The sequence below is a fragment of the Solea solea genome, chromosome 2, assembly GCF_958295425.1.
Source record: "Solea solea chromosome 2, fSolSol10.1, whole genome shotgun sequence".
In the NCBI taxonomy this organism is placed as follows: Eukaryota; Metazoa; Chordata; class Actinopteri; order Pleuronectiformes; family Soleidae; genus Solea; species Solea solea.
Genome location: NC_081135.1, coordinates 28,161,814 through 28,185,797, shown reverse-complemented (window position 1 = coordinate 28,185,797; position 23,984 = coordinate 28,161,814). Strand labels below are relative to the sequence as shown.

At 40.5% G+C, this 23,984-nt stretch overlaps 3 protein-coding genes across 5 annotated transcripts; 2 read left to right on the top strand and 1 right to left on the bottom strand.

The window, feature by feature from the left end:
* Positions 1-2,077: 2,077 nt before the first annotated feature.
* On the bottom strand, positions 2,078-7,921 carry septin10 (septin 10). The gene is made up of 10 exons (XM_058621959.1): positions 7,763-7,921; positions 6,564-6,678; positions 6,062-6,257; positions 5,721-5,907; positions 3,717-3,878; positions 3,418-3,514; positions 3,159-3,327; positions 2,939-3,071; positions 2,547-2,725; positions 2,078-2,275 (listed from the first exon to the last, which is right to left on the bottom strand). The coding sequence occupies exons 1-10, from the start codon at positions 7,790-7,792 to the stop codon at positions 2,260-2,262; spliced, it is 1,284 nt and encodes a 427-aa protein (XP_058477942.1). The 5' UTR covers positions 7,793-7,921; the 3' UTR covers positions 2,078-2,259.
* An 821-nt stretch (positions 7,922-8,742) lies between these two features.
* sowahca (sosondowah ankyrin repeat domain family Ca) lies at positions 8,743-12,937 on the top strand. The gene is made up of 4 exons (XM_058621946.1): positions 8,743-9,297; positions 10,165-10,553; positions 10,932-11,321; positions 12,393-12,937. Exons 1-4 carry the CDS (start codon positions 8,970-8,972, stop codon positions 12,861-12,863), a joined length of 1,578 nt encoding a protein of 525 aa, XP_058477929.1. The 5' UTR covers positions 8,743-8,969; the 3' UTR covers positions 12,864-12,937.
* Positions 12,938-16,365: 3,428 nt separating this feature from the next.
* On the top strand, positions 16,366-23,884 carry akap17a (A kinase (PRKA) anchor protein 17A). Of its 3 annotated transcripts, none has more exons than XM_058623266.1 (7): positions 16,366-16,478; positions 17,588-17,935; positions 18,287-18,505; positions 19,025-19,237; positions 20,152-20,300; positions 20,753-20,993; positions 21,798-23,884. In XM_058623266.1, exons 2-7 carry the CDS (start codon positions 17,609-17,611, stop codon positions 22,689-22,691), a joined length of 2,043 nt encoding a protein of 680 aa, XP_058479249.1. In that variant the 5' UTR covers positions 16,366-16,478; positions 17,588-17,608; the 3' UTR covers positions 22,692-23,884. The 3 variants fall into 3 exon arrangements, with proteins under 3 accessions (XP_058479249.1, XP_058479250.1, XP_058479248.1); XM_058623267.1 differs by lacking the exon at positions 16,366-16,478 and adding an exon at positions 16,750-16,956 and having other exon boundaries at positions 20,753-20,861; XM_058623265.1 differs by lacking the exon at positions 16,366-16,478 and adding an exon at positions 16,763-16,956.
* The last annotated feature ends 100 nt before the right edge of the window (positions 23,885-23,984 follow it).

The window sequence follows — 23,984 nt, the reverse complement described above, 5'->3', positions numbered from 1 at the left end:
TGAGTGGCAAAAGGTGACAGGGGTGTATGTGAAAGCAGTGTGGCGGCTACCTTGGATGCAGGTCTTGACTCATACACAGAATCTAACTGGTATATTTAGGCTTAGCAGGAGGCAGGCAGCAATTTTAGATTTTTTTCCCAGATTTCTGCAGTGGTGAGATAGCGTTCACCTGGGAGAAATCCCTGCACTCACTTCTCTCTGAGCCAACCAGGGGGCAAGGAAAGGTGAAGATCCTGTTGATTGCATCGATTGTCACGACATCTTCCTTCAAAGTTTCTTGTTTCAAGCTAATTAGAGATGGCACTTCAAGGTTACTCGCCCTACGTCAGCTGGGATTGGTACCGGCAGCTCTTGCAACTCTCATGTGGAGGATAAAGCGGGAGAGGATGAGGGAGTGAGTGACTTCTACATTACGCAACTTGGGGAAATTAAATGTGACCTCAGGTTTGCATCACATATCACAAGAATGTCTCACATTTCGGCTGGTGCACGACATCCATTTTTAGTTCAACAGTTGTTGTTGGTGGTGACAACAAATGAAACATGCAGAGCTTGAGATAAAAAAAAAAAAAAACACACACAGAAGAGTGCATCATGACAAAAATACAAAGATTTATTTAGAAAGAAGGAATAAAAACACGCTCCCAAATAACACTGTTTATTACTTAAATATGTGTGTAATACATATGTGTCTCAGGTGAGCTTTACTCCTTTAGGCATTGGCGTGCTCCCTGGATGTCTAGGGCGAATAGTGTATTCCTAAAAGTAAGGCACCAAAAATATGTTATGCACTAGTGTGAATATAAAGTTGGCAGCATATGTGATTAGACGTTGGTGGTTCAGAGGTCACTCTTGCCCTGGACCAAAGTATCAGGCAGCACCGGTGTCCCACTTTACTAGTCTGTACTGTAAAAGACTATGAGGTGTAAAAACAAAGTCTAATCAAGACTCCAGGGACGAGTGAATTTAAAAAAAAACACTTTCATTGTAGTCAAATGAATCCTACTCTTCTTCCTTCACTCCCCAAGGACACACTGACTTGATATGATTTCCTTTTCCCCCCCCCACACAAGTCAGCTCTTTTTCACGGTTTGCAGACTTCAGCTGTTTGTGTCAGCAGGAAAAATAAGGAAGCAAATAAAGTGATTGAGATATATATATATATATACACACATATATATCTATAAATATGATGTAACATGTACCTAATCCCAAGCAAAGCCTCAGCCTCACCTTGTGATAAAAAACCTGTGATTGGACACAATACGTTCAACTTACAGACGTAAATATTTCCCCTTGGAGTAATGACAAAAGCGTCAGTGACTCCTGCAGAGTTTTTCTCTTTTTTGTTTTTTTAAATGCAGGTGGGCTCCTATTAAAGGCTGATAATAGCAAGGAGAGATAAGAAGAAAAAAAAAGTAATACAAAACAGACCAAGAGGAGAAGTTGTAATGCCCTGTGACCATGTGTATGACAGCTGACAAAGATGAATGTATTAAATACAACTTCAGGAATTATCACAAAAACAACGTAAGCCCCCTTAGACATGGACTGTGTGACATAGCTGGAATTCATTTGAATTAATGGCACGTTTGTCACTAAAACACACAAAATGTCTGAACGTGACTCAGTGCTCGTACTGTTTTCCTCCCCGATGCAAGGGAACAGTATGTAGATGTTTTGATCATTTTAACAAGTCTTCTGGTATTTGCAGTAACTGGTAAGTTAACTTAATGGCTGAAAAGAGCCCTTTAATAAATTACAAACACAGCACAGCATGTGTTACAGACTGTCGCGTTAGGAAAGTCACAAGACTAGTTTGGTACATTATGAAACATAACACATACAAATAGTTAAAATGTCCCTTAGACTGTATTATTTGTATTTGTATTATTTGTATGTGTTCAGCATCTACTAAGAAGGTTTATGAGGCTCCATCCACTGAAGTGTCCCTCAGTCGATGGGCACCAAAAAGGAGAGAGGTAAACTAAAAATTGTTTTACATAAAAATGGAGAGGATAAATATAAAATATTCCACAAAGGAGGTATAAAATGCACAAAAGTCGATTAAAAATAATTAGTGTACAGAGGATTCTTGAGTACAGTCATTAAACTTTGGCACATAATCAAACTCACACACAGCTGGTTTGTGTGGGGTTTTCCTGGTTACTGTTTGGAGACTGGCCTCAAGGGGCTGGAAGGGATGTGGGCAGAATGCCACTGGTTATGCTGGTCATAGTGGAGTGTACTTCAGAGTCTTCACATGAAGCCGGAACTGAAAAAAACAGAAACACAACATTTATGTACATCAGTTACAACTTATTACTACTATTTTATACAGCGCCACAAACAAACTTTGCCTTTGTCTTGACTCCTTAGCCTATGAGGCATTTTCCCCTTTTCATTATTACAAAAAGTATTTTTTACTGTGGAAAACATTTTGATGGAGTCAAATCAATTTAAATTCAGTTTAGCGCCTACAAATCGATGTCACTTGAAACATTACGTGTCCACAGCACATTCAACCTCACTCTCTGTTATCTTACTTCTTGCGGTCCTTGTCCTTCTTGCCATTGGCAGTGAGACTCTGAGCCTGCAGGAGCTGAGCAGCAGCACGTCTCTTACTGAAGGAGCTCTGGTCCTCATCCAGGAGTCTCCTCTTATCCTCCAAGGTTGCTTTCTCATCTGCATGGAGGCGCTTCAGCTGTTCAAAGCGACTCTGGAGCTAAAACACACACACACAAACAGAACAAATCAATATTTTCTGCAGTATCATAATGAGTTGCTATGCCTCTGTAAAGCACTTTGAATTGCCTTTTGTCAGAATGGTGCTACTCTTTGTTTGTTGTCTATGTTTTAATGTTTGACAACCACTCATCCAGTCAAATTTGGACACAAAGAAATAGTTTTAAAAGTGTGGGTCTCCATGTCTGCGTACCTCTCGTTCAGCCTCCTTCAGCTCGCCCTCCTTCTCTTTCACCCTCTGCACAAACATCTGCCTCATTTCGTCCTCCCTCCTCTGCAGCTCCAACAGGAACTCTTGACGCTTGGCCTCATACGTCTGCTGCAAGCTACATAAACACACACCTCATAACTTATCAATGTCCAGTTGCTTTGTGTGTACTGCAGATGCTGAGGTGTGCGAGTTTACTGCTTACCTGACAGGTTTGCACTCGGGGTCCGTGTCTTTGAAACCCATCTCCTCCAGTTTGCAGCGTCTGTACAGCTCATAGTGGCGAGTATGTGTCTGCTCTCTCAGGTCCTCCATGTTTACACAGATCAGCATCTCCCTCAGCTTCACGAAGTCACAGTGGTTCTCGTTCTCCACTGACAAACACATCATACGGACATTAGACTCTATGTGTCAAGACAGAAACATACACTCACACACACTGAGTCACAACACTGTGATCTCACCTTGTACCACACCCCAGGGATACTGACGAGCCTTCACCATCTTATTGCCAACGCTGACTTCCTCCGTGCTGCCAACGACAGCAAATGGCAAGTGACCCTATAAAAAACACAATTATGTTTATGTGTGACATGTAAATGTAAGTCCTAACCGTCCTTTACACACTACTCTAGATTTGAGTTTGTGACCTGAGATATCTTTGATAATATTGCATTAAATAAGTAAGCAAATGATGTTTGATCAAGCTTTTACATCAAACTATAAACCCCGTTGTTCAAAATGTGTGCGCGTGTGCTCTTACGTTCATCGTAGTGTTGACTTTGGCCACAGTCTCGTCATCCAGGGGGAACTGGTAGATCTGGACGCCGTTGCTGACCAGCTCGCTCATGATTTTGATCTTGAACTTATGCAGCTCACTCTTACTGATGGTGTCAGCTTTGGCAATCACTGGGATGATGTTCACCTACGACAGGATGTGAGATGATCAGAAACCTCCATGGCTAATATTTACTGCAAACATAGACAAGCTTCAGAAAATATACTGCAGAGGACTGCAAAAAAAAAAGCTCAAACGCACTTTGGCTGTAACCACAGGGTGTTTTATTTACTCTTTTTTATGAAACTGGGCTAAGACAAATTAATCTCCCTAATCAACAGTACCATGAAAAAGTGAGCAGACAAAATAAAAGCACCCCCCATCCGCCTGACTCAAAGTACAAACAACAAGAAAATACACCAAAATGTGGTCATCATTTATCAGTGTTTGTTTTGAAAACCCTTTTGTAAAAATCTTTTTTTTAAACCCCTTTTGAAATAAAACAAGACGTTGTTATTTCTGGCCCAGCTGCCCACTCTGCTGTCCAAGTCATCCCACATTCCTGCCTGTCCGTCATCATGTCGTACCAGAGCCAGAGGCCTGGAATGAGTTACTGTCACCAGACGGGCTTCAGGGCCAGACCACACAACCATACACACACACAAGCAGAACACACACTGATCCCAGCAGAGAAAACAAAACACGGCTCGGAGAGCTATTCCAGCAGCTGCCTGAGTAACGGACTGTCTCTCTCTGTCAGAGCTGCACAATCAACAAATAGCTCTTACTATGTGTATCTGTACAGAAACACAAAAGGACAACCCAAGTGTGTGTGTACGACAGCATTCCACTGCTTTCCTACTCCATTCACACGCAAATCCGGGGCTACTGGCACTTCAGAGCAGTGAAATCACACAAACACACAAAGAAACACAAAGTCAGTAAACAGAGGGAGCATGGGAAAGTTTTTCGAACACTTTGAGCGATGGGAGGAGTTTTAGGGAGCTGGATCGTGAACAACTTCAATTATACCGTGCTTTTTATTTAAGATCCCTCAAAGCACTTACACTACACCTCACATTCACCACACACGTATTCCTTCAGCACTTTCACACATCATTCAGGCTCTGTCAGCACAACCATCAGGGATTCAGTCCCTGCTTTGCCCAAGAACACTTTGACACACAGACTTAAGAAGCTCGGGATCCAACTGCCAACCTTCAGTAGATGATTCTACACAGTGATTACACAGTACCATATTTGGTAAATGAATAATGACAATCACGTGACATTACTTTTGTCACTCATCATATGGTATGAGGAACCATTTCTGCTATGCACTTGCACTTTAATACAGACTTTGTCAATTTACTGTACACAAATACAGACTATGCTTTAATTTTATGCCCTACGTGTTATCATATGTCCTGTGCTTGTGGGTTTTTCTGTGTTTGCACAGGAATTCGGACTCTGATAAAAATACGTGAGGTATTCACTTAACATTAAGTGAGGCACAGCCTATGGGGTAGGTTTTTATTTTTGTTGTGGTGATGTGCTGTTCACTTTTCATTCACAAAATCAAAGAGGGTGGAGCTGAGCTCTTTACAGGCATGCAGGACAACTGAGTCATTAAGGCTCAGGAATCTATGAATAAGGGCTTAATATGCATGCATTCACAACCTGTTAACCCAGCTTACCTGCTCACAGGCTTACCTTCTTTGTATTCCTTTAATTTATAACAACGTTATTTATAATATATGTGTGGTGGTATCATTTCCTTCTCACACAGTTATGAGCCAGCCAATGACAAATAGTCATTACCTGGTATAATTAATCAGTGGAACCTCAAAGGAGTACTTTGTCCAATTGCTTTATGTTCCTATTTATCTAAGACATACAGTACTTTCCAAGTGAATATTATGCATTTTATGTATAACACAACACATTAGTGTGACTCTATAGCACACTACAAAACAATCCTTTGCCTACCTTGCTGTCTAGTTTCTTCATAGTGACCAGGTCCAGGGATTTCAGTGAATGGCCTGAGGGGGAGATGAAGTAAAGGCAGGCATGGACTCGCGAGTCATGGTAGTTGTGAAGAGAGCGTTTAATCTTAAGCTCCTCCTGCAGATAACTTTCAAACTGTCTGTCGATGTAGTCCACCACTGGCTGATAGCTTCAGGAAAGACACAGAAGATTGATCAGTGATATGAATTTCAGGTAAAGACAGAGAAGTAGTAAAACAAGGTGTTTAATGAAATACTTTTATAAACACATTCATTCTTTAACACATTTTAAGGTTAATCTTTACTGCTGCACACTCCTCCCACCTTTCTTGTTTGTTCATTTGGTCTCCAAAGCCCACAGTGTTGACCACAGTTAGGCGTAGTCTGACGTTGCTCTCCTGCAGGTCGTACGTCTGGGCCCGTAGCTTCACCTGAGGCTCAAAGTGGGAGGACTCAAAGTTCTCAAAATTAGTGTTGAAGAGAGTGTCCATAAGAGTGGATTTGCCGATACCAGTCTCACCTAGAGCCAGAAAAAGATGTTGTTATTTAAGATCAAGTAATTTTGCTTCAGGATGGATGTCTGAACACCAACTGATTTTATCAACACATTTAAACCAGCATCCTCATTATCACAACACTATTCCTATAAGAAACATTATTTCTGTGTGTTCCAGGTATTAATCATGTTGTGGGGAAATAAAAATGTTCACACAGTCACACTATAGCGACCGGTCTTCCTTATGCTTATGGGGACAAAAAGCAAAAAAGTCCCCCATAACATAAATGAATACATGTTTAGGTGTGTGTGTGCGTGTGAGATATGTACCAATGCACAGAATATTGAAGCAGAAACCCTGGCAGATGGATTTGTTAACAAGTTGATCTGGGAGGCTGTCAAAGCCCACATGGCCTGCCAGGGACAGGGGTCGGGCTCCTTTGTCCTGAGGGGAAATTGAAGAGAGAAAAAAATAAAGAAAACAGGAAACAATTGTTCAGGATCGTTGACCCGGCATTCACAACAAAATACAACAATACAGCAAGAGTGACTCACATACCACCGTTTCATACTAACTGTTTTAGAGGGGATACACACTAACCCATATTAGATTGTGTATTAAGTGTTTTTTTTTCCATAAACTTAATTAAAATTGAACAGTGCCCCCTGCGACCCTGATGTGGAGGAGGATAAAGTGTTAGAATAGATGGATGGATGGAAAATAGATCATAAAAAGCTACTGCCCAATACATATAAAACCTTTGTTTTCACTGAATAGTTTTACTATTGGGAGGATTTCATTCACAACTGGTTCTTGAAAACTAATAAAAGGTCTAGGTATCTCACATAAATAGATAAAAAATCCATCTATCCAGAGATCCTGGTGTCCTCCTACACAGAAAGCTAGGGTTATCAATGAAGCAGAGGGTCAACACTGAAAACATCTGCACAAGTTATTTACTTCTGAACAGATTTATTGGTTCAAATACGTATCCACCCAATTTCATTAAAAAAAATTGTACAAATTAGGTGGCGTTCATCGAGCTACTTACATAGTTAGTCATCTCCATAATTAACGATTATTACCTGATACCTAGTAATATTTTGGTTAATTTCGGTGCTGGTAACACCACAGCACAGGACTGCTCGACTATGTTTTCATGAGTTTTTATTCATATTTGGATGGCTACCACAGTGCTAGCCCCATACTGCCCATGTCCCGCCCCCATGGGTGTATTTTGGAGAAGGATGTAATGCGGAATTCAATTTTAAAAGTTGAAAACTAAAGTTTCCACTAGCCACTAGATATTCTGAATAAATGTCAACTCGAAAAACGTATGCCCACTTGTAATCTACACTACGTTACTGTTCGAACTTCAGTGGGGACTGAACGTGATAATAACGTCAACGACAGAAAGAAACTAGTTCTCAGGCTAGCTGTAGATAGCATAATGCTAACCCAGGACACTCCCTACTCAACTGTCAGGAACAGTGTCATTTGTCAACCACAGGGTGAGGAAAGTACTAACCGGCTGCCGAGCAACGTCTGAAGAGGCCATGGTTTTCGCGACCGGAGTTAATATCCGAGATTTATTTATTACAAATCTGACTAACAGTCTTTCTTTTTCCCTCAATCCCGGTCAGGACCGCCCGCCTCAGTCAGTCACAGCGTCCACAGTCGACAACTGGACAGACTACACCAACGTAAACAATGCAAGAATGAGGTGAAAGTTTTATTTTGAGCGTTTGCGTTGGCAACTTCTGTTCATTAAATGAGACGAAACTACAAGAGGGATGAAAACATCTGTTTATTTTGAGAAGCACAGTATACTACAATTGTAGGGAATTTAATTCAAACATCGTTAATTTACTCAGGTAACACAACACACCCCCTTCTCTTGATAATGGTACAGTTCGATTGTGGTATGTGGCAGACTGTCATAAAAATATGAATCCGTATCAACGTTACAACTATTCACAAAGTTTTTGTTGTCACGCGAGGAAATTACAAAAAAATGTTGTTACATGAGTTTAATTAAATGATGTTTGAAACAGTATTTTGCTGGGTCTGCTTTCTTTGTTTGAATCACACACGTTTACCTCGGGAGTTGGAAAGTGAACCACTTATATCACAGACAAACAAATAACTCGAAAGTAAACCAACCACAACACAGCCTTATGTATAGAAATAGGAAATTATTTGTAATTATACAGTGCTTTTGTAGCAAAGATGATCTATGTGAGGTCTGTGGTGTCTGTCTTTTAGCATTTATTATGAAGAAAAACAAACTTTTACCGGATTGTATTTAAATATTAAAGATTTAAATTGTTACTAATTGCAATGTCTATTTCAATTTTCTTCTCACGCCACCGTGGCAAAGTCTCGAGTGAAATATTGGCTTTACATTTTTTAAGAGTAGCAATCAGAGTAACACACTTTTCATCAATGAACTACTTTAGGAGACTTTGGGAGCCAGAATTTACGAGGAGCACGCAAACGCATCACGTTCATGTTGCCACAATGAACAAGTGGGACCCCTAGCGACCGGAGCCCGTTACTGGTTTTCCCCACGGATGAGAGGATGAGGCCGGAGTCCGGAGAGAGGGTGATGCTGTCTTGTCATCCGTTTGTCACCGACGTTAGTGAATGACAGCAACATGAACATGACGACATTTTGAAACACTCGCCGTTGAGACTCGACTATCTCCGCGCTGTGTTCGCGTCGGTGTAGCACGATGATGGCGTCCGTCTGCACAGAGGAAGACGTGCAGGAGTTCCTGATGGAGAGAGGAGGGAGGGTCCGACAGATGGAGCTGATCGATCATTTCCTAGCAGATCTCGGGGGAAATGACCCGTCGAAGGAAGGGGTAGATCGCGAGGTCCTCAAACGTGTTGTGGAGAGCGTGGGGTTCGTGAAGGTGGAGGACGGCGTGAAATTTGTTTGTTTAAACGCTGACGGTCACCCAGAGTCGATGATGCGTGCGGACGTTGAGTGCAACGGGAATATCCACGAGCCAGTGGACAACAGTGTCAACGGCAACCACGAAAACAGAGAGCAAACAGGTGAGCGAGATCCACCCTTTGTGTCCATTTCTTAATATTATATCGGTTTATTTTCTGAAATGATGCATCTTAATATGTCACAGCATGCCTGTAGCAAAGGTTGTATTCACATGTGTGGGTCTGTGTTCGAGGTAGACCGATTAACTGGACGCTATTAGGTTAATTTGACAGTTTATTTTTCTTCCATTACCTGTTTTATGTATTAAATATTTAGTTTGTAATATTATAGCAGTCACAAAATGTAGATTGGATATAGCACATTTAACAACAGGGCCTATCAAAGTGCTTTACAATATAAAGGAAAGAGAAATACAGCATCATTAACGATATAAAATGCAACATAAAACACAGTAAAAACGTTTACATAGAGAGGTAAAATAAATTAAAAGTAGCAGTTATAGCTGATGGTTCACAGTGAGCCAGCAAGTCAGAAGGACCTCAGGAGTTATGTGTTCCACATGTTTGGTCTTTGTGAGGCGGACAGTTATTGTTCAATACATATTTGGTGTGTAAAGCAATTTGTGTTGAATTTGTTAAACTGCTATATTTTATAAGATGGAAGAAAGAATCACAGCCATTGACTGCCCAGATATATAAAGATCGATATGGACACATAAAACCCAATTCGGTTGACCTTTAACCTGTACTTCTTTAGACACAGTTTGTACAAAAGTATGTTCACACAAAAGTGTACAAAAGTGAGTTGTCCAGTCATTCCTAGAGAGTGGGTCTGGACCTACAAATGTTTTTCTCCTAGACTTTCTAACTACTCTACTCTAACTACGCACACCTGTGCAGGATGAAATGGAGTTCAGGTTTAGATGACTCAATAAATTCTCCATGTCTACTTGTTTAATGGGGTCACAGGTGAATCCAGCCCACCTGGTGCAAACCCGGATAATGACAGACAGTCGAATGGCAACGGACAACCTGCAACCTCCTCCCAGATAAAGATGAATGCTGCAACACCAACCTCCGGAGGCAGAGGAGAGGTGAAGCTGAGGGACAGGAGGAGGCGAGAGTCGGCCCCAATTATATCTGGGATTCCAGATTTGGACCAGGCTCACCCTGGTTGGTTCCACAGTCAGCAAGTGCGAGCAGCACGAAGGGTTTCCAAGGGTTCCCAGCGGGCCATGCTGACCAGCTGCCTGTCTGAAGACAGTGCCCTGGAAGGTTTTGGTCCAGTTGGAGATATCAACACGCCTAAAGGAAGTCGCAGGAACTTCATAGAGCTGATGATGAGTAGTTCTCCTCAGGTAGGAGGATACTGGATTTCTTAGTTTGGAAAAACCTTTAAGTATTTGTAATTTATGGCAATATTCGGACATCCTTTAATGCGCAGCAGCAGGGTCCAAGAATGTGAGATAGTCTGCTGATAAATAAGTTTATTATTATTAATACTAATAATACTAATAATAATAATAATGATAATGATAGTTAAATGATGATGTGATTATAATGCGTGATGAATAATCACAGAAACAGTTTTTATTCTTCTGAGGTAGGATCCTATGATCTGACCAGGGTTGTTAGATCATCTCAAATCTCAAATCTAAAACTGTTGAAATATCTTGAAATTGCAAATGTTATTTTCAATTAAAATTTCACGCATGATTTTTTTTTCTCTCTCGCAGGTTCGGAGGTCTCTGATCGACCGCGGCTCACGCCTCCGAGACTCACTGAAGAGCGACGGCGATTCGGTATCAATCGTCTCATCAGCCACCGATGAAGACTGTGCCTCAGTGACTCTGGACCCACTGGAGCACGAGTGGATGCTGTGCGCCTCAGACGGCCTATGGGAAAGCCTGCACTCCCTGTTAGCTGTCGAACCCAGCCTGGTGACCAAGAGAGACTTTGTGACCGGCTTCACTTGCCTCCACTGGGCGGCCAAGCAAGGCAAAGCCGAGCTGCTCTCCCAGCTGCTGGGCTTCGCCAAGGAGAACGCTATACCGGTGAATGTAAACGTGAGATCAAGTGCTGGATACACACCGCTACACCTGGCAGCCATGCATGGACACACACAGGTGGGTTGCTGCGACAACGGCGCTGGTGGAGTTTCATTATGTTACATGTGCAGCAGTGAATCAGCAGATAATCACACACCGTCTGTCACCTCCAGATGAAGTCATTAGAAGTCTTACCTCAACATGGCAAAAGAAATACACTGAATTTGTATATGTACTATTATATGCTGCCTCACTCAGGCATAAAAAGAGACTTCTGTTCGCATTAAAACTCAAAAAGATAGTTAGTCCATCCATTGTGTGCTACTGAAAAAAACTTGCCAAAATGGCAGCCTCTGTGGTTAGTCCATGTGTGAAATTATGTCTCATGCTCCACGGACCACACTTTTCCAATGTGTCCTGGCATTGTTGTCTTGGAATATGCCTGAAAAACCTGGTCATTCAGTATTTTTTGATAGTCGGCTGAACACATAACGTTGCTGAACCTAGACTGAACCAACTGAAGCAACACCGGATCATAACACTGCACCAACAGGCTTGTACGATATAGGTACTAAGTGAAATATTATATGTGACCTTTTGTTCACTTTAACACAGCCCACTGAAAGAGTATATTAGATTCGATCTCAGGCGGACAGCGATAACTACGACTTTTCATACCGCCCTGCATGTGGTCTCCTGTGACCATTTGTGAGGGAATTTCAATTCCCTGTGCTGAATACAAACAAACAGTGTGTGGAGAGAGGTAAAAACAAGAGTTGGTATGAACTGAGTCAGTCAAAGCTTTATTTCTGCAGCTGTAACAATCATTTTAACCACTAGAAAAAGACAAATCGTGGTGGCTGAGTACTAGTACCGTAAGAAAGTAAAAAAAAATGTACTGTGACACTGTGGACAAGGTCTTTAATGTGTCCACTAGTGGAAACAAAAACACATCAACTCCAGAATATAAATAAATCAGAATATAATCTAGTTAGTTATGCTTTTCTGAAAAATGTAAAGGTTTATGTCAACTTATCATAATTTCCCTCTTATAGTAATACTAGATGGAAATGAGGTCAAACAAGTGCCTCTCTTTGTGCCTGCTGTTGATTCCAAAAGTCTGTGTTTGTGTTGTGCTGTGACTGACAGGTGGTTCGGGTATTGCTGTCAGACTGGGAGGCAGACCTCGAGGCTCGAGACTACAGCGGAAGACGAGCCATCCAGTATCTTCCCCCGCCGCTGGCTGCTGACCTGCAGGACGAGGGACTGGTCACCTCACCGGGGACTGAGTCAGACAGCGAAAACACCAGTGGCGGCAGTGGTGGAAAAGGGCGTGCGTGGAGGTTTCCTCGGGTCCTGCCAGGCAGTCTGAACCCGCTGCGGCTGCTGAATCCACCGGCTGAGGCGGCGGAGGAGGGAGCCGGGAATGTGAAGATGAAAGGAGAGGGAATGCAGAGGAAGTCGTCTCTGAGCCGCTTAAACGCCAGGCTGCACAGGGGGCGCCACCGAGCTCAGATCATCCACAGCGCCTCATTTCGGGACACGGGGGAATTTGGGAGAGGAGAGGAGCTTCCCAGCAGTCCGCTTCGAACCAGACCCCTGTCCAATCTGTTTGGGTGAAACACCTGTCTGAACCAGCAGTGCATCATTTTTCAATCAGTCTGACATTGTTTTGATTCACAGGATAAAGTTTACTGACTGGTCCATGACCACAACTAATCGCACATATCTTAAATATGGAGTCAAGCTGTTTTCTAAGGTTTATTATAATATATTTTTAAGGGAATAACCACATTTGTTGTTTTTCTAAAAAGATTATAACTTATTTTTGTTCCTGTTGCAGGTGTTCGGCTCATGGTGATCACTACCTGGGAGACACTGTTCATGTAGATTGTATGTTTTTTTTTTTTTCCCATTTTCTTAATTTATGGGATGGTGGGTTTATTGAATCCATAGGCTCCGTTTTAGAGCAGGTAGCAAATACCACACCAGCTTTTTTTATTATTATTATTATTATTATTATTATTTAATACTTAACACAAGAATAATATTGACACAAACACTAAAGCACCAAGTAGGATTGTATTGAGTTTTCATGGTAGTTTTGAGTCACAATGGTGAGGGATACAAAAACACTTGGCTTGATTTCACAGTTTCTTTTTTCTTTTTAAAATAAAATAATATATTCCTAAACCTAATTTTCTATATCCCAACTTCCTCTGATTGTAAGGTGCTGACTTTTATTCCAGTATATGATAACAGTAATATGAGTTCATTTTAAATTGAAGTAGCACATTTAAATTTTCGAACTCTTTGTAAATGCAGAAATATGGTCTGTGCACATATCTCTGTACAGACGTCATGTTTGCACTCGTCACTTTGAAGATAGTAGGCGACACTGGGAGAAAACCCCTTGTGCTGAAACCACAGCTGTTTTTGGTCCACGTCATACCGACAGTGTGTGTTTAAAATTGTATGCACAGCAGAAGTGGGCGACCAAACTGTTTTACCAGTATATAGCTAATCTACTGCAAACTGTATCTTGAAGTACAAAGGGAGACTGTTATTTTTCTATATCTTTCACTCTCAACAGTGTAATTTACTCTGACAGGGGAATGTTTCCAGGCTTCCGTCGTAGCTGTAGTTTTGGGTATTTGTTTCTATGCATTTCATAGTTTGACGTCACCTATTTCCTATGGAATACATGCATGATTTAAATGAGAATAAGTTGAGGGTTAAGCTCTGAACAGTTGAGAACATAGACACTCAGCATGGCACTGATCAGATTAAGAATAAATACGCCAGCAAACCTGCATCATATTACATTTAGTGTAATGTTGCTATGTGTATTGACCTCTTTTGTCATGTCTTTTTCATCTGTGAATATTAAATGAGTGTAGATCTAAATGTGCGCCAAGCTGAAAAGCACACTGACTTTTTAACAGTTTTCCCAAATATGTGAATCTTTCATACTCGACGACACTTCTTAGATTACACGAATGTTCCTTTTGTAAGCTTTATTCTGAAATCGTTGTGTTTCCTGTAATTGTAAGACTGACACTTTTGATGTAGACATGTATGATACAGATGTGCTTTGACATCACTTTTTCAACCGCATGAACATAAGTGTCTGTCTCATTTGTGAAATACTGTGACGTGATTATCTGGTGTGAAAACACAGTTGCCCCTGTCATATTTCTCATCCTTAAATGTGATAAAGCAATAAGAATTTGCATCAAACTGGCCTCGGTGCTCTCTTAAATTAGAAATGCTCTGCTGGTACAGCATGTGTTCATGTCACGCCATTAATAAATGATCATTTAAATGTCAGAGTGGCAAAGCAAACATCATCACCTCTGGTGTGATATCTCAGCACAATGCCGTAAAAGCCTCAAATGAAGCATGCTATTTCACGTACCGACGTCAAGGGATTGTCCTTGTGTGGTGGTGAATAATTGATGATGTGGTGACCCACAGTGCCAGCTTATTCCAGCATTTACAGCATATCCACTGCTTCCCATTCCCAAGCTGCCCATGTGACACTAGCTGCAATTATGTGTCCACAGCCAGACCTTATTCTGCACCTGTTGTGTGTGTGTGTGTGTGTGTTACAAGGTTCACATATGCTCTTGTGACTGTGATTAAGTCATCACTGGTCTAGAATAGGGTGTAAAGAGAAGATATTTAATGCAAATTCACAGCAGTTTAAATGACATTTATCAGGATAATGATATGATAGTGTCAGAGCGCAGGAGAATTTATTTTTATATTAACCTTGTAGTGGAGTCTGTTATCCTTGTCATGCCACTGAGGATAAGAGGCAAAAAGCAGGGAATATAAATATTCATGAACCATCATATGTGTGAGGGAGATATGGTACATTTGCAGTCAATGCACACATTTCCTGTGACTGGATAGATAACTACAGCTCTGACAGCCTGTGTTTCCTCCAGCTCCATGACTTGGGGCTGTTCTCAACTCCCTGTTTACCAGAATAAATCAACCAAACAGAAGTATGATTACATATGAACGGGTATTACATATACCGCATATTGTATGTGCTGCTTGTTTAAATGTATATGGTTTAGAATATGCACTTTTGACAGTTTATGATCTCTTTTATTTTGCCCCATCTCCTCGGCCAAAACAAGGTCACTGAAAAAATGTTTTTTTTTTTCCTCAACCTGCCTTAGACACAGCTGATCTGTTAAGTGACTGCTGGTCTGTAGTAATAGAGAGGCAGTTTAACAGCATGACAAGTTTATTTATATTGATCCACCTAGACACTAAGCTATTCAAAGTGCTACTGGAATAGTGGAGTGACTAACCTACTGTAATTGGTCAGGAGCTACAGAGACTGCACCCACTGACCTACATACACAGTGAAGAGAGTAATGCCTATTATGTAAATTCCTCTGCCATCTTTTCAGGCAAACTATGCCAACTCACTTGCCCAGAGCCGCCAATGTTGGACTTGTGTATGCCCAATCTATCTTGTGACCCTGGCATCCAATCCATACAAAGCATTACTTCTGTTAAACTGACATCAAGCTCGTTACAAATCTGTCCTTTAGTATACAATTAGGTTTATTGTATATACTGTATATGTTCTGTTCAACAGATATATATATATATATAACTTTTATATATATAAAACTTTTTTTTCAAACATATTTATAGTTTTTATATATAGAAACATTACAAAACAAAAACAATTAAAAACAAATATTCACACCCTACACCTACCAAAGTAATCAGCAAACATTAAAAACAGAGAACAGAGAATAAGAGTAGAAAATAAATAAAAAAAATTAACACACACACATATATACATATACATAAGTACTCAAACACCCGCAAGATAAGCTACTTCTAAAATATACAATGCTTAGACAATTATGTGTTGGTTTTTTTAAAAAAACTATTTCAATTTTCTTTAATTAGATACATTTTTTATGTCACCACATGATGAAAATGATAATGGTTATTATAATAATAACGGTAATAATAATATTTTATTTGATGTGTCATTTATTAATTTGTTTTTTAAACAATTGTGCCACATGGTGGCGCTGTTATGAAAAACGCCGCACCAGTGTTTCTGCTTTTAAGTTCAAAGTTCACTGCATGCGGAAGTAGCATGTAGTGTTTTTCCCCCGGCTCTGTTAGGCTCTTTGTAAAACAATTAATTAATTTTGTCTTCTTCTTTTTCATCAAGAAGCTACGCTCTGTTAGGTGGGTGTTATTATATTTTGTTGTGGTGGATGACATTAATATTCCGTCATGTAAAATTAACCAAACGTGTTATAATAGCTGTACCGATAGAGTTACATAGCAGTGAAGCTAACTAGCCAGCAACTAGCTGCAAAGAACCCTGACGTTGGATGAGGACATTAGTCTAAACACGGTGGACGTTTTACGAACCTTTTGTCCAATATTCTTTATGAATTTTCACCGTATGTTATTGTTTTGACGTTACACGATACAGCTATTTAGTTTGTGGTGTTTTCAATTATAATTACGCGAGTAACAAAACCAAGTCAAAACCTTGCTAACCATGTTTCAGTTGTCGTAGTGTTTTAAGGTCGGTGACGTACAGCTGGATAACTTAGTTGTGGAAAACTAATTTGGTTAAATAAAGCACCGGCTATCGTCAACACGCTTAACAAGTCTAATGCGAGCTATCTGGCTTAAATGTAGCACTTCAGTTGAGGTTGGTATCTTTTTCAATGTGTTGTAAATGCTAATGTGGCTCTGTTGCTTGTACATATTCTAGATAATATGCCTCAATCGTAGTGTGATTTCAACAATCGGTATTATTGTTATCAGTAGATATTGATGTTAAAATGTATAGGCTAAATAGGGTAATACCTCCTTGACTTCTATGCCTTTGATAAGTATGTTTTACCTTTGTTTATTAAAAATAAAATAAAAATAATCGAAAATTTATCGAAATCGCAAAGCTGCATACTGCAATTATTCAAAATCGTAATTTCACTACAGGATACTAAATGACCTCTGCAGTTGGGTGCAGGGAAAAATGTACATGCATCAATATTGGTTTTTGACTCAAGCACTCTGCAAAAAGTCCAATATCGTGCCTCTCTAGTCTTTTGTGTTGCTCTTAATGCATTTCCTTCGAGTTTTTCTTTCATGACGCCTAGTCACAAGTTGACTGGGTGCATGATTGGAAAATAATATGATGCACGTCCATGATACTTGCATCCTGTATATGCCTGTGTTGTTACTGTACAGACTGTAAAGATCTTTTAGCTTTAAAAAAAAATGCTGAAAGGCAAACACATGCTAATTGTCTTCACCGTCTCTCTCCAAACTTCCATCAGCGTCCCCATCCGTCTGCAACAATGACCACCATTGTCCATGACACCTCTGAGGCAGTGTGCCTCTCCACTGAGTTCAACCTGTACCTCAAGCCCATTGCCAAAGTTACTGTCAGTGTGGCCCTGCCTCAGCTTAAGCTCCCAGGAAAGAGCATCTCCAACTGGGAGGTAATGGAGAGGATAAAAGCAATGGTGGCTCCAGAGCAGTTTTCAGCCCTTCGAATTTCCAAGAGTACCATGGATTTCATCCGCTTCGAGGGAGAGGTGGAAAATAAGACGATAGTCAAGAGCCTGCTGGGCCGCCTGGATGGGAAGAGCATCAAACTCAGTGGGTTCACTGATGTACTGAAGGTGAGGCTGGCAGTGCAAATTGCTTGGAGAAAGTTCTCAGGTTATGCAGGGTCTGTAATTGTTTATGTATTTTGAAGGTTGTTGTCTCTGGTGCATTGAGTTGGATGGTGTTACTCTGTATTTCATGTACGTTGGTGATCATATCTACATTAAAAAAAGATTGAATGTAAGAAATGCCTCTGAGTGATGCAATACTACCAAACAGTGCCACAGACTACAGCCTCCAAAATGACCACACTTATTTAGACCAGGATTTTTTACAGTGCTGTTGTATTAGATTGCACTAGCTTGAGTGTTGTTTCTCTAAAAATGGGCAATTGAATGTATAATAATGCATCTTTCTTTTTACAGGTGCGTGCAGTAGAAAATAAGGTAGACTTCCCTACACGTCATGACTGGGACTCATTTTTCCGTGATGCTAAGGACATGAATGAGACACTGCCAGGAGAGAGACCTGACACTATCCACCTGGAGGGACTTCCTTGTCGCTGGTTTAGTCAGAAGAACAGCCCATTCCCAGACCGCCCCTCTGAGAAGGTCCTCACTGATGTTTTTGAGACATTTGGCAAGGTTGGACATGTTTCAGATTTTGTTTTTTCACAATTAAAAACACTGGATTTGTGCCACACAGCAGTAGGAGGTGTATTGTGTACAAACAAATATCTTTTTTTAATTTTTGTGGTCTGTTAATTAACATATACTGTACATGACAAGCATTACATTAAATAAGCTTACGTTTGTGCAATACCTTTGTATATGTTTTTGTTTTGTTTTTATAACACCAGTCTTGATTATTCCTAAGTAACACAATGAGGAGGGTTTGGAAACAACCTGCTGTGTAGAGATACTATCACCTCTCATTTGGAGTTTGTTTCACTCAAATAATAATTTTTAAACAGATGGAGGTGAATGTATGCAATACAATATGTGACATATTCTTCAGTCATTTGATTCAGGATACCTATGTACAGACCCTAGGTCAATATAGCTCATAATCTCTAAATTCATCATAAATTGTAAATTGTAAGATTATCACAACTTTGACTTGATGCTTGATATTACTTTTTATTCCAATGTTTTTAATTGTAGGTGCGAAATGTTGACATCCCTATGCTGGACCCATACAGAGAGGAAATGTTGGACAAGAACTTCAATACATTCAGCTTTGGGGGTCATTTGAACTTTGAGGCTTATGTCCAATACCAGGAATACTGTGGCTTCACCAAGGCCATGGACACAATGCGTGGTATGAAGCTGATGCTCAAAGGAGAAGATGGAAAGGCAGTAGCTTGCAATATCAAGGTAGGCTTTTTGTAGTTTTGTAGTTCTGCACTTTTCACGACTGTACCAATGTCGAGCACAGAGTAAGAGACATTTGACTGGACCTCTTTGAACTTTGTCAGTTTTGGGTTAGTCAATGCCCAGTCTTCTGAGAGCATCCAATGTCTGAGCTTTAGAACCTGGATGAGGACATGGTTTGAGGTATTAATTAAGAACATATTAAGAAAGGGATTGTAATAAATTAAAAGCAGCGTTGAGATTCTGCCACGATCCAGTTTGTCATTGTGTTGTTGTCCACACTTTTGAACTAAAGCACCTTTTTGGTGGTTAATTTGGAATTATACATTTGTATTTCTACTACTTAAATCACAGTAAATAAAGTAATTATTGCTAACTTTGGACAGTTGCAGAATAATCTTTCATTAATCCCAGAAACTGCTAGTGTTTGCATCTGATCAGCCCACAAACACACTGATGCACTGTATTTCTAAGTCTGGCCCCTTTGGGTCTTGGCTGAAAGTTTGCAATGAGATTACGTTTTTTCATTGTCTCATCGTGTAGAAGCTTTTAAGACCTTTTAGTGGAATGAGAATTAAATCTGCATCGTCATTACTTTGAAGACAATGAGGGTATAGGACGGTGTGGTCTCTTAATCCACAGAATTAAGCCTCCCTGTGAAATCCAAATCAAGTCTTTATGATAGGATATGGAAAGCTCCTTCTGATGGTATTTGATTACAATTCCAGAAAGTGAAGATCTTCCATATGACAAAGCCCAGTCTCATCAGTGTTATGCTGAGTCAGTTTGATCCAGGGAGCTCTGATAATCAACAGGGAGACTATTATTATATTTGCAAATATAATATTGTGGCCTATATTGTGTTGTTGAAACCAAAATTGACACCACAGTGATATGTATGTTTTTCTCTTCTCTAGGTGACATTTGATACCAGCAAGCACTTGAGTGAGTTGGCTCTGAAGAGGAGGACTCTGGAGAGGATGAAGTTACAGGAACTGGAGCGGCAGAGGGAGGAGCAGAAACGGCAGGCAAAGGAAGAAGAGGAGCGGCGTAAGGAGATGGAAAGGTACAATGGAAGATTGATCAATATGAAGCTTGTTATAATGAAAAATAAACTACGGAGATGGCTGTATGAAAAACAGTGGCAAATTCAAACCCATGGCGCTACATTAGTGTACTATAGTGCATGTGTCATATTTATTGGATAGAGACAGGTCAAAATAACTAAAATATCACTTATGTTTGTTAGAATTTGGATGAAAGTAACTTTTGGGGGCTGTCTACCCCTAGTGAGCACTGATGGTACTGCAGGTGGGCCACAAGAGGTCATAAAAGTAGACAAATTATAAAAGTTTAAAATTTTCAGTTTTGTAATTTAGCTTCCAATACAGGGTAGTGTAGTGGTCAGAAAAGAAATAATGCTTTACTGTGTATGTAGTACTATTTAACAATCTAAGACAACAAAACATTTACACCAATCAACAGATATTTTCAAATAACAAACTTAACATTTTTCAGGAAACAGAAGGAGCTGGAAGAGGAGGAGAAAGAGAAGAAGAAGGAGGAGAGGTTGCGGCGGCGAGAGCAGAAGCTGCGGGAGAAAGAGCAAAGGAAAACCCTGAAGAAGGTGAGGCGACAGCAAGAGTGGGAGCAGAAGAAGCTGCAGATGAAGATTGCAATGGAGGAGAGGAGACTTTTGCTGGCTCAGCGCAACCTGGAGTCTATACGGCTTATTGCTGAGCTACTGGCAAGGGCCAAGGTACGACTCGAACATAAAGATAAAGAATATATCCCCAAATCCCCAATACCCACTTAAACGTTTGGTTTATAGTCAGACACTGTACATTTTGGTATTAAGTTAAGCAGTAGTTGTGTATACAACGCCTCTTGTAGTTATTTTATTATGTTATTTGTACTTGTAGTTCGGTTTTCAGACATGTAGCATTTTATTAGTGCGCTTTAAAGGGGCTTGTTTGGTATCAGTGGGTTTACAATTGAATTTTGCTCTACAGAGAGAAAAATTACAGAAAATTAACAGTTGGTGTCACCTGTTTGACACAGTATACAGAAACACATGGTTACATAAGTATCATCTAGGTATCTGGTGGTGCCCATGTTTATTAATTAAAAAAACTTTAAAATAAATGCTACATTTAAATTGAAAGTGTCTGCTCTAAGCAGCAGCAGAGCTGTGTCATGTATCAGTGACGTGTAGATAGGAGGAGAATTGAAGATGGAAGATTTTGTGTTAAAATTAGAAACTTACTTAATTAAATTATCTCAGATTTAACATGATGCCAAAAGGGAACTGATAACACTGACAAGACAATCTGCAAATTGCACCTGGATGCATGGGCTCTGAAAGATGTTGTAAACAGAGGTGTTCTGCAGCATTCCCCATATCTGTTGTGGGCAATTAAAAACATTGATTTTTCTCAACAGCACAGTAGGATTTCTCCAATTACAGCTGATAGCTAGTCCGACAAGGACAGAGATCAGTGATCAGTCTTGTTAAATGTTATTGTTTCTCTTACTTTTACCCACATTGTTATCTTCTCCCTAGGCCCTGAAGCAGCAACAACAGGAGAAAGAGAGGGCAGAACGCAAGGAACAGGAAAGACAGGAGCAAGCACGACAGAAGGAGGAATTAGCCCGACTTCAGCAGCTGGAAGCCTGCCGACGCAAGCAAGAGGAGGAGCTGCGGAGGGTGGAAGTGGAGAAAGACCGATCACTTGAGCTCCAGCGCAAAGAGAAGGAGCTAAGAGAGAGACTGCTTTGCAATTTGATGAAGAAGGGCAATGATAGTAGCACAAAACCCCCAGGCACACATGAAAAGGTACCAACTAAGGAGGCCTCCGTTCCTGGTGGCACTGATGAGATGTTGGAGGTTCTGGGGCGGTTGAATGGAGTGAAGGCAGCTGAGAGCAAAGAGAAACGAATGTCCAAATCTGGTGCACAGGCACATGCTTCAGGGAAGAACAGAGCAATGGAGGAGAGGAGAGGAGTGGAGGAAAGGAAGACAGGCCGGGAGGGAAGGAGGGAAGAGGCGGCAAGGAGTAGGTATAGTCGAGAGCGAGCAAGGGTACAGGAGCGCTCCTACAAAGAGCGGAGCTCCCACAGCAAGGAGAGAAGGAGGCGCTCCCACAGCTACAGCAGAAGGAGAAGGAGCTCCAGCCGTCATAGGAGGGATTCCAGTCATCACAGGAGGAGCTCCAGTCACCATGGCAGCAGGAGGCACAATCGTTGCAGCCGGAGCACAAGCTCAAGTAGAAGCAGGAGCAGCAGTGGGAGGAGTTATAGCAGAGGGAGGAGCCATAGACATAGTCACCGACGACATAGCAGAGCGAGCTCCAGAGGCAGCAATACGAGTAGAGAAAGAAAGAGTCACAGTCATTACAATCGAAGTTACAGGAGACACAGCGACAGCAGAGATAGGAGTCACTCCAGACGACGCTAAACCCATCAGTGTATTGATTGATGCATCAAATTTAGAATCAATTTATCAACATGTATGTGTATCATGTACAATGAGGCTTCATTGTAGTGAAAAGTCGTGTACACACTGATGAGTTACAACAATGGTGTGTCAGGCTCAGGTAGATACTTTATTCTAAAATTTCAATATCATGACTTAAAATCTGATTTTCACTTTTCTATGGTTTGACTAAATCGGTAAATACATTGATCAGCTACAATATAAGAACCATAGACATTTTAATGTGGTCAGTCAAGAGTTCTTTGCCTTTTAAATTGAATTAAAAATGCCACATTTACTATTAGGATTTCTTTGTCATTTGTGAAAGTTTTTTATTTGTTATTAATTTGGAGTGAAGTACACTGAAATCTGGTTCAGCCTTTAGGATTTAGTGAGCCTCCATGTACCTGATATTCATTATGTTGTCTGTGGAGAACATGAACGAGCCTGCTGAGAACCTTTATTTTCTTCAGAGGCAGTGTTAAGTCTTTATCGAGCCTCCTTTGAGATCCTCATGATTCCTTGTGGCTGCTGCTCTGTTATAAATGTGAAGTTTCCACAGACTATAAGACTCATTGACTGCTAGACCTACTGATACCATTGTCAACTGTCTGCTCCTTCAGTATTGGCTGTTTTGCTTGAAAACAGACAACTACATCAACAGACAACGTCTTTTTATGGTCGCATAGCTTCACTGAAAACTGATTTGCTTTTAACTATGTTTTAATTTCTAAATGTTCGGAAGAGACGCTTGATAAACCAGGAGTTATGTTGTGAATATGAGAGGGATTGTTCGTAAGGGCTCGTCTCATGAAACAGTTGAAAACCCAATTTGAATGCAGCATATTTAGAGTGCAGTGTTTCCAACACTAATTAAATAAACCAGCCAGACTGGCTAACACAGCAGAGGCTTGATGTCAACACACAAGTGTGTCATCGCCCTCTGCTCAAGACAAAAGTATTATACTATATATTTACATAGGTTACATTTGTTTCCTGACGTCTAATGTAATGCAATCTTGAATGTTACATATTGGATCTTGGAAGTCAAACCAGCAAGTGCACCATGTACAGACAACATGACAGAATGTGACTCCTGTTTTTAATGTTCAATTTGTTTTACTGGATACTTTTCTGTAGCTTTAAAAGTTGTAGCAGTGAAACGTTTTTTGAGACATTCATGTGGGACTTTCAGTTTAGTCAAAGTGTGATCCAAATGAATTACATTTAATACAGAGCTTTTGGGTAAAGTCCAATGTTTCTAATTCATATGTC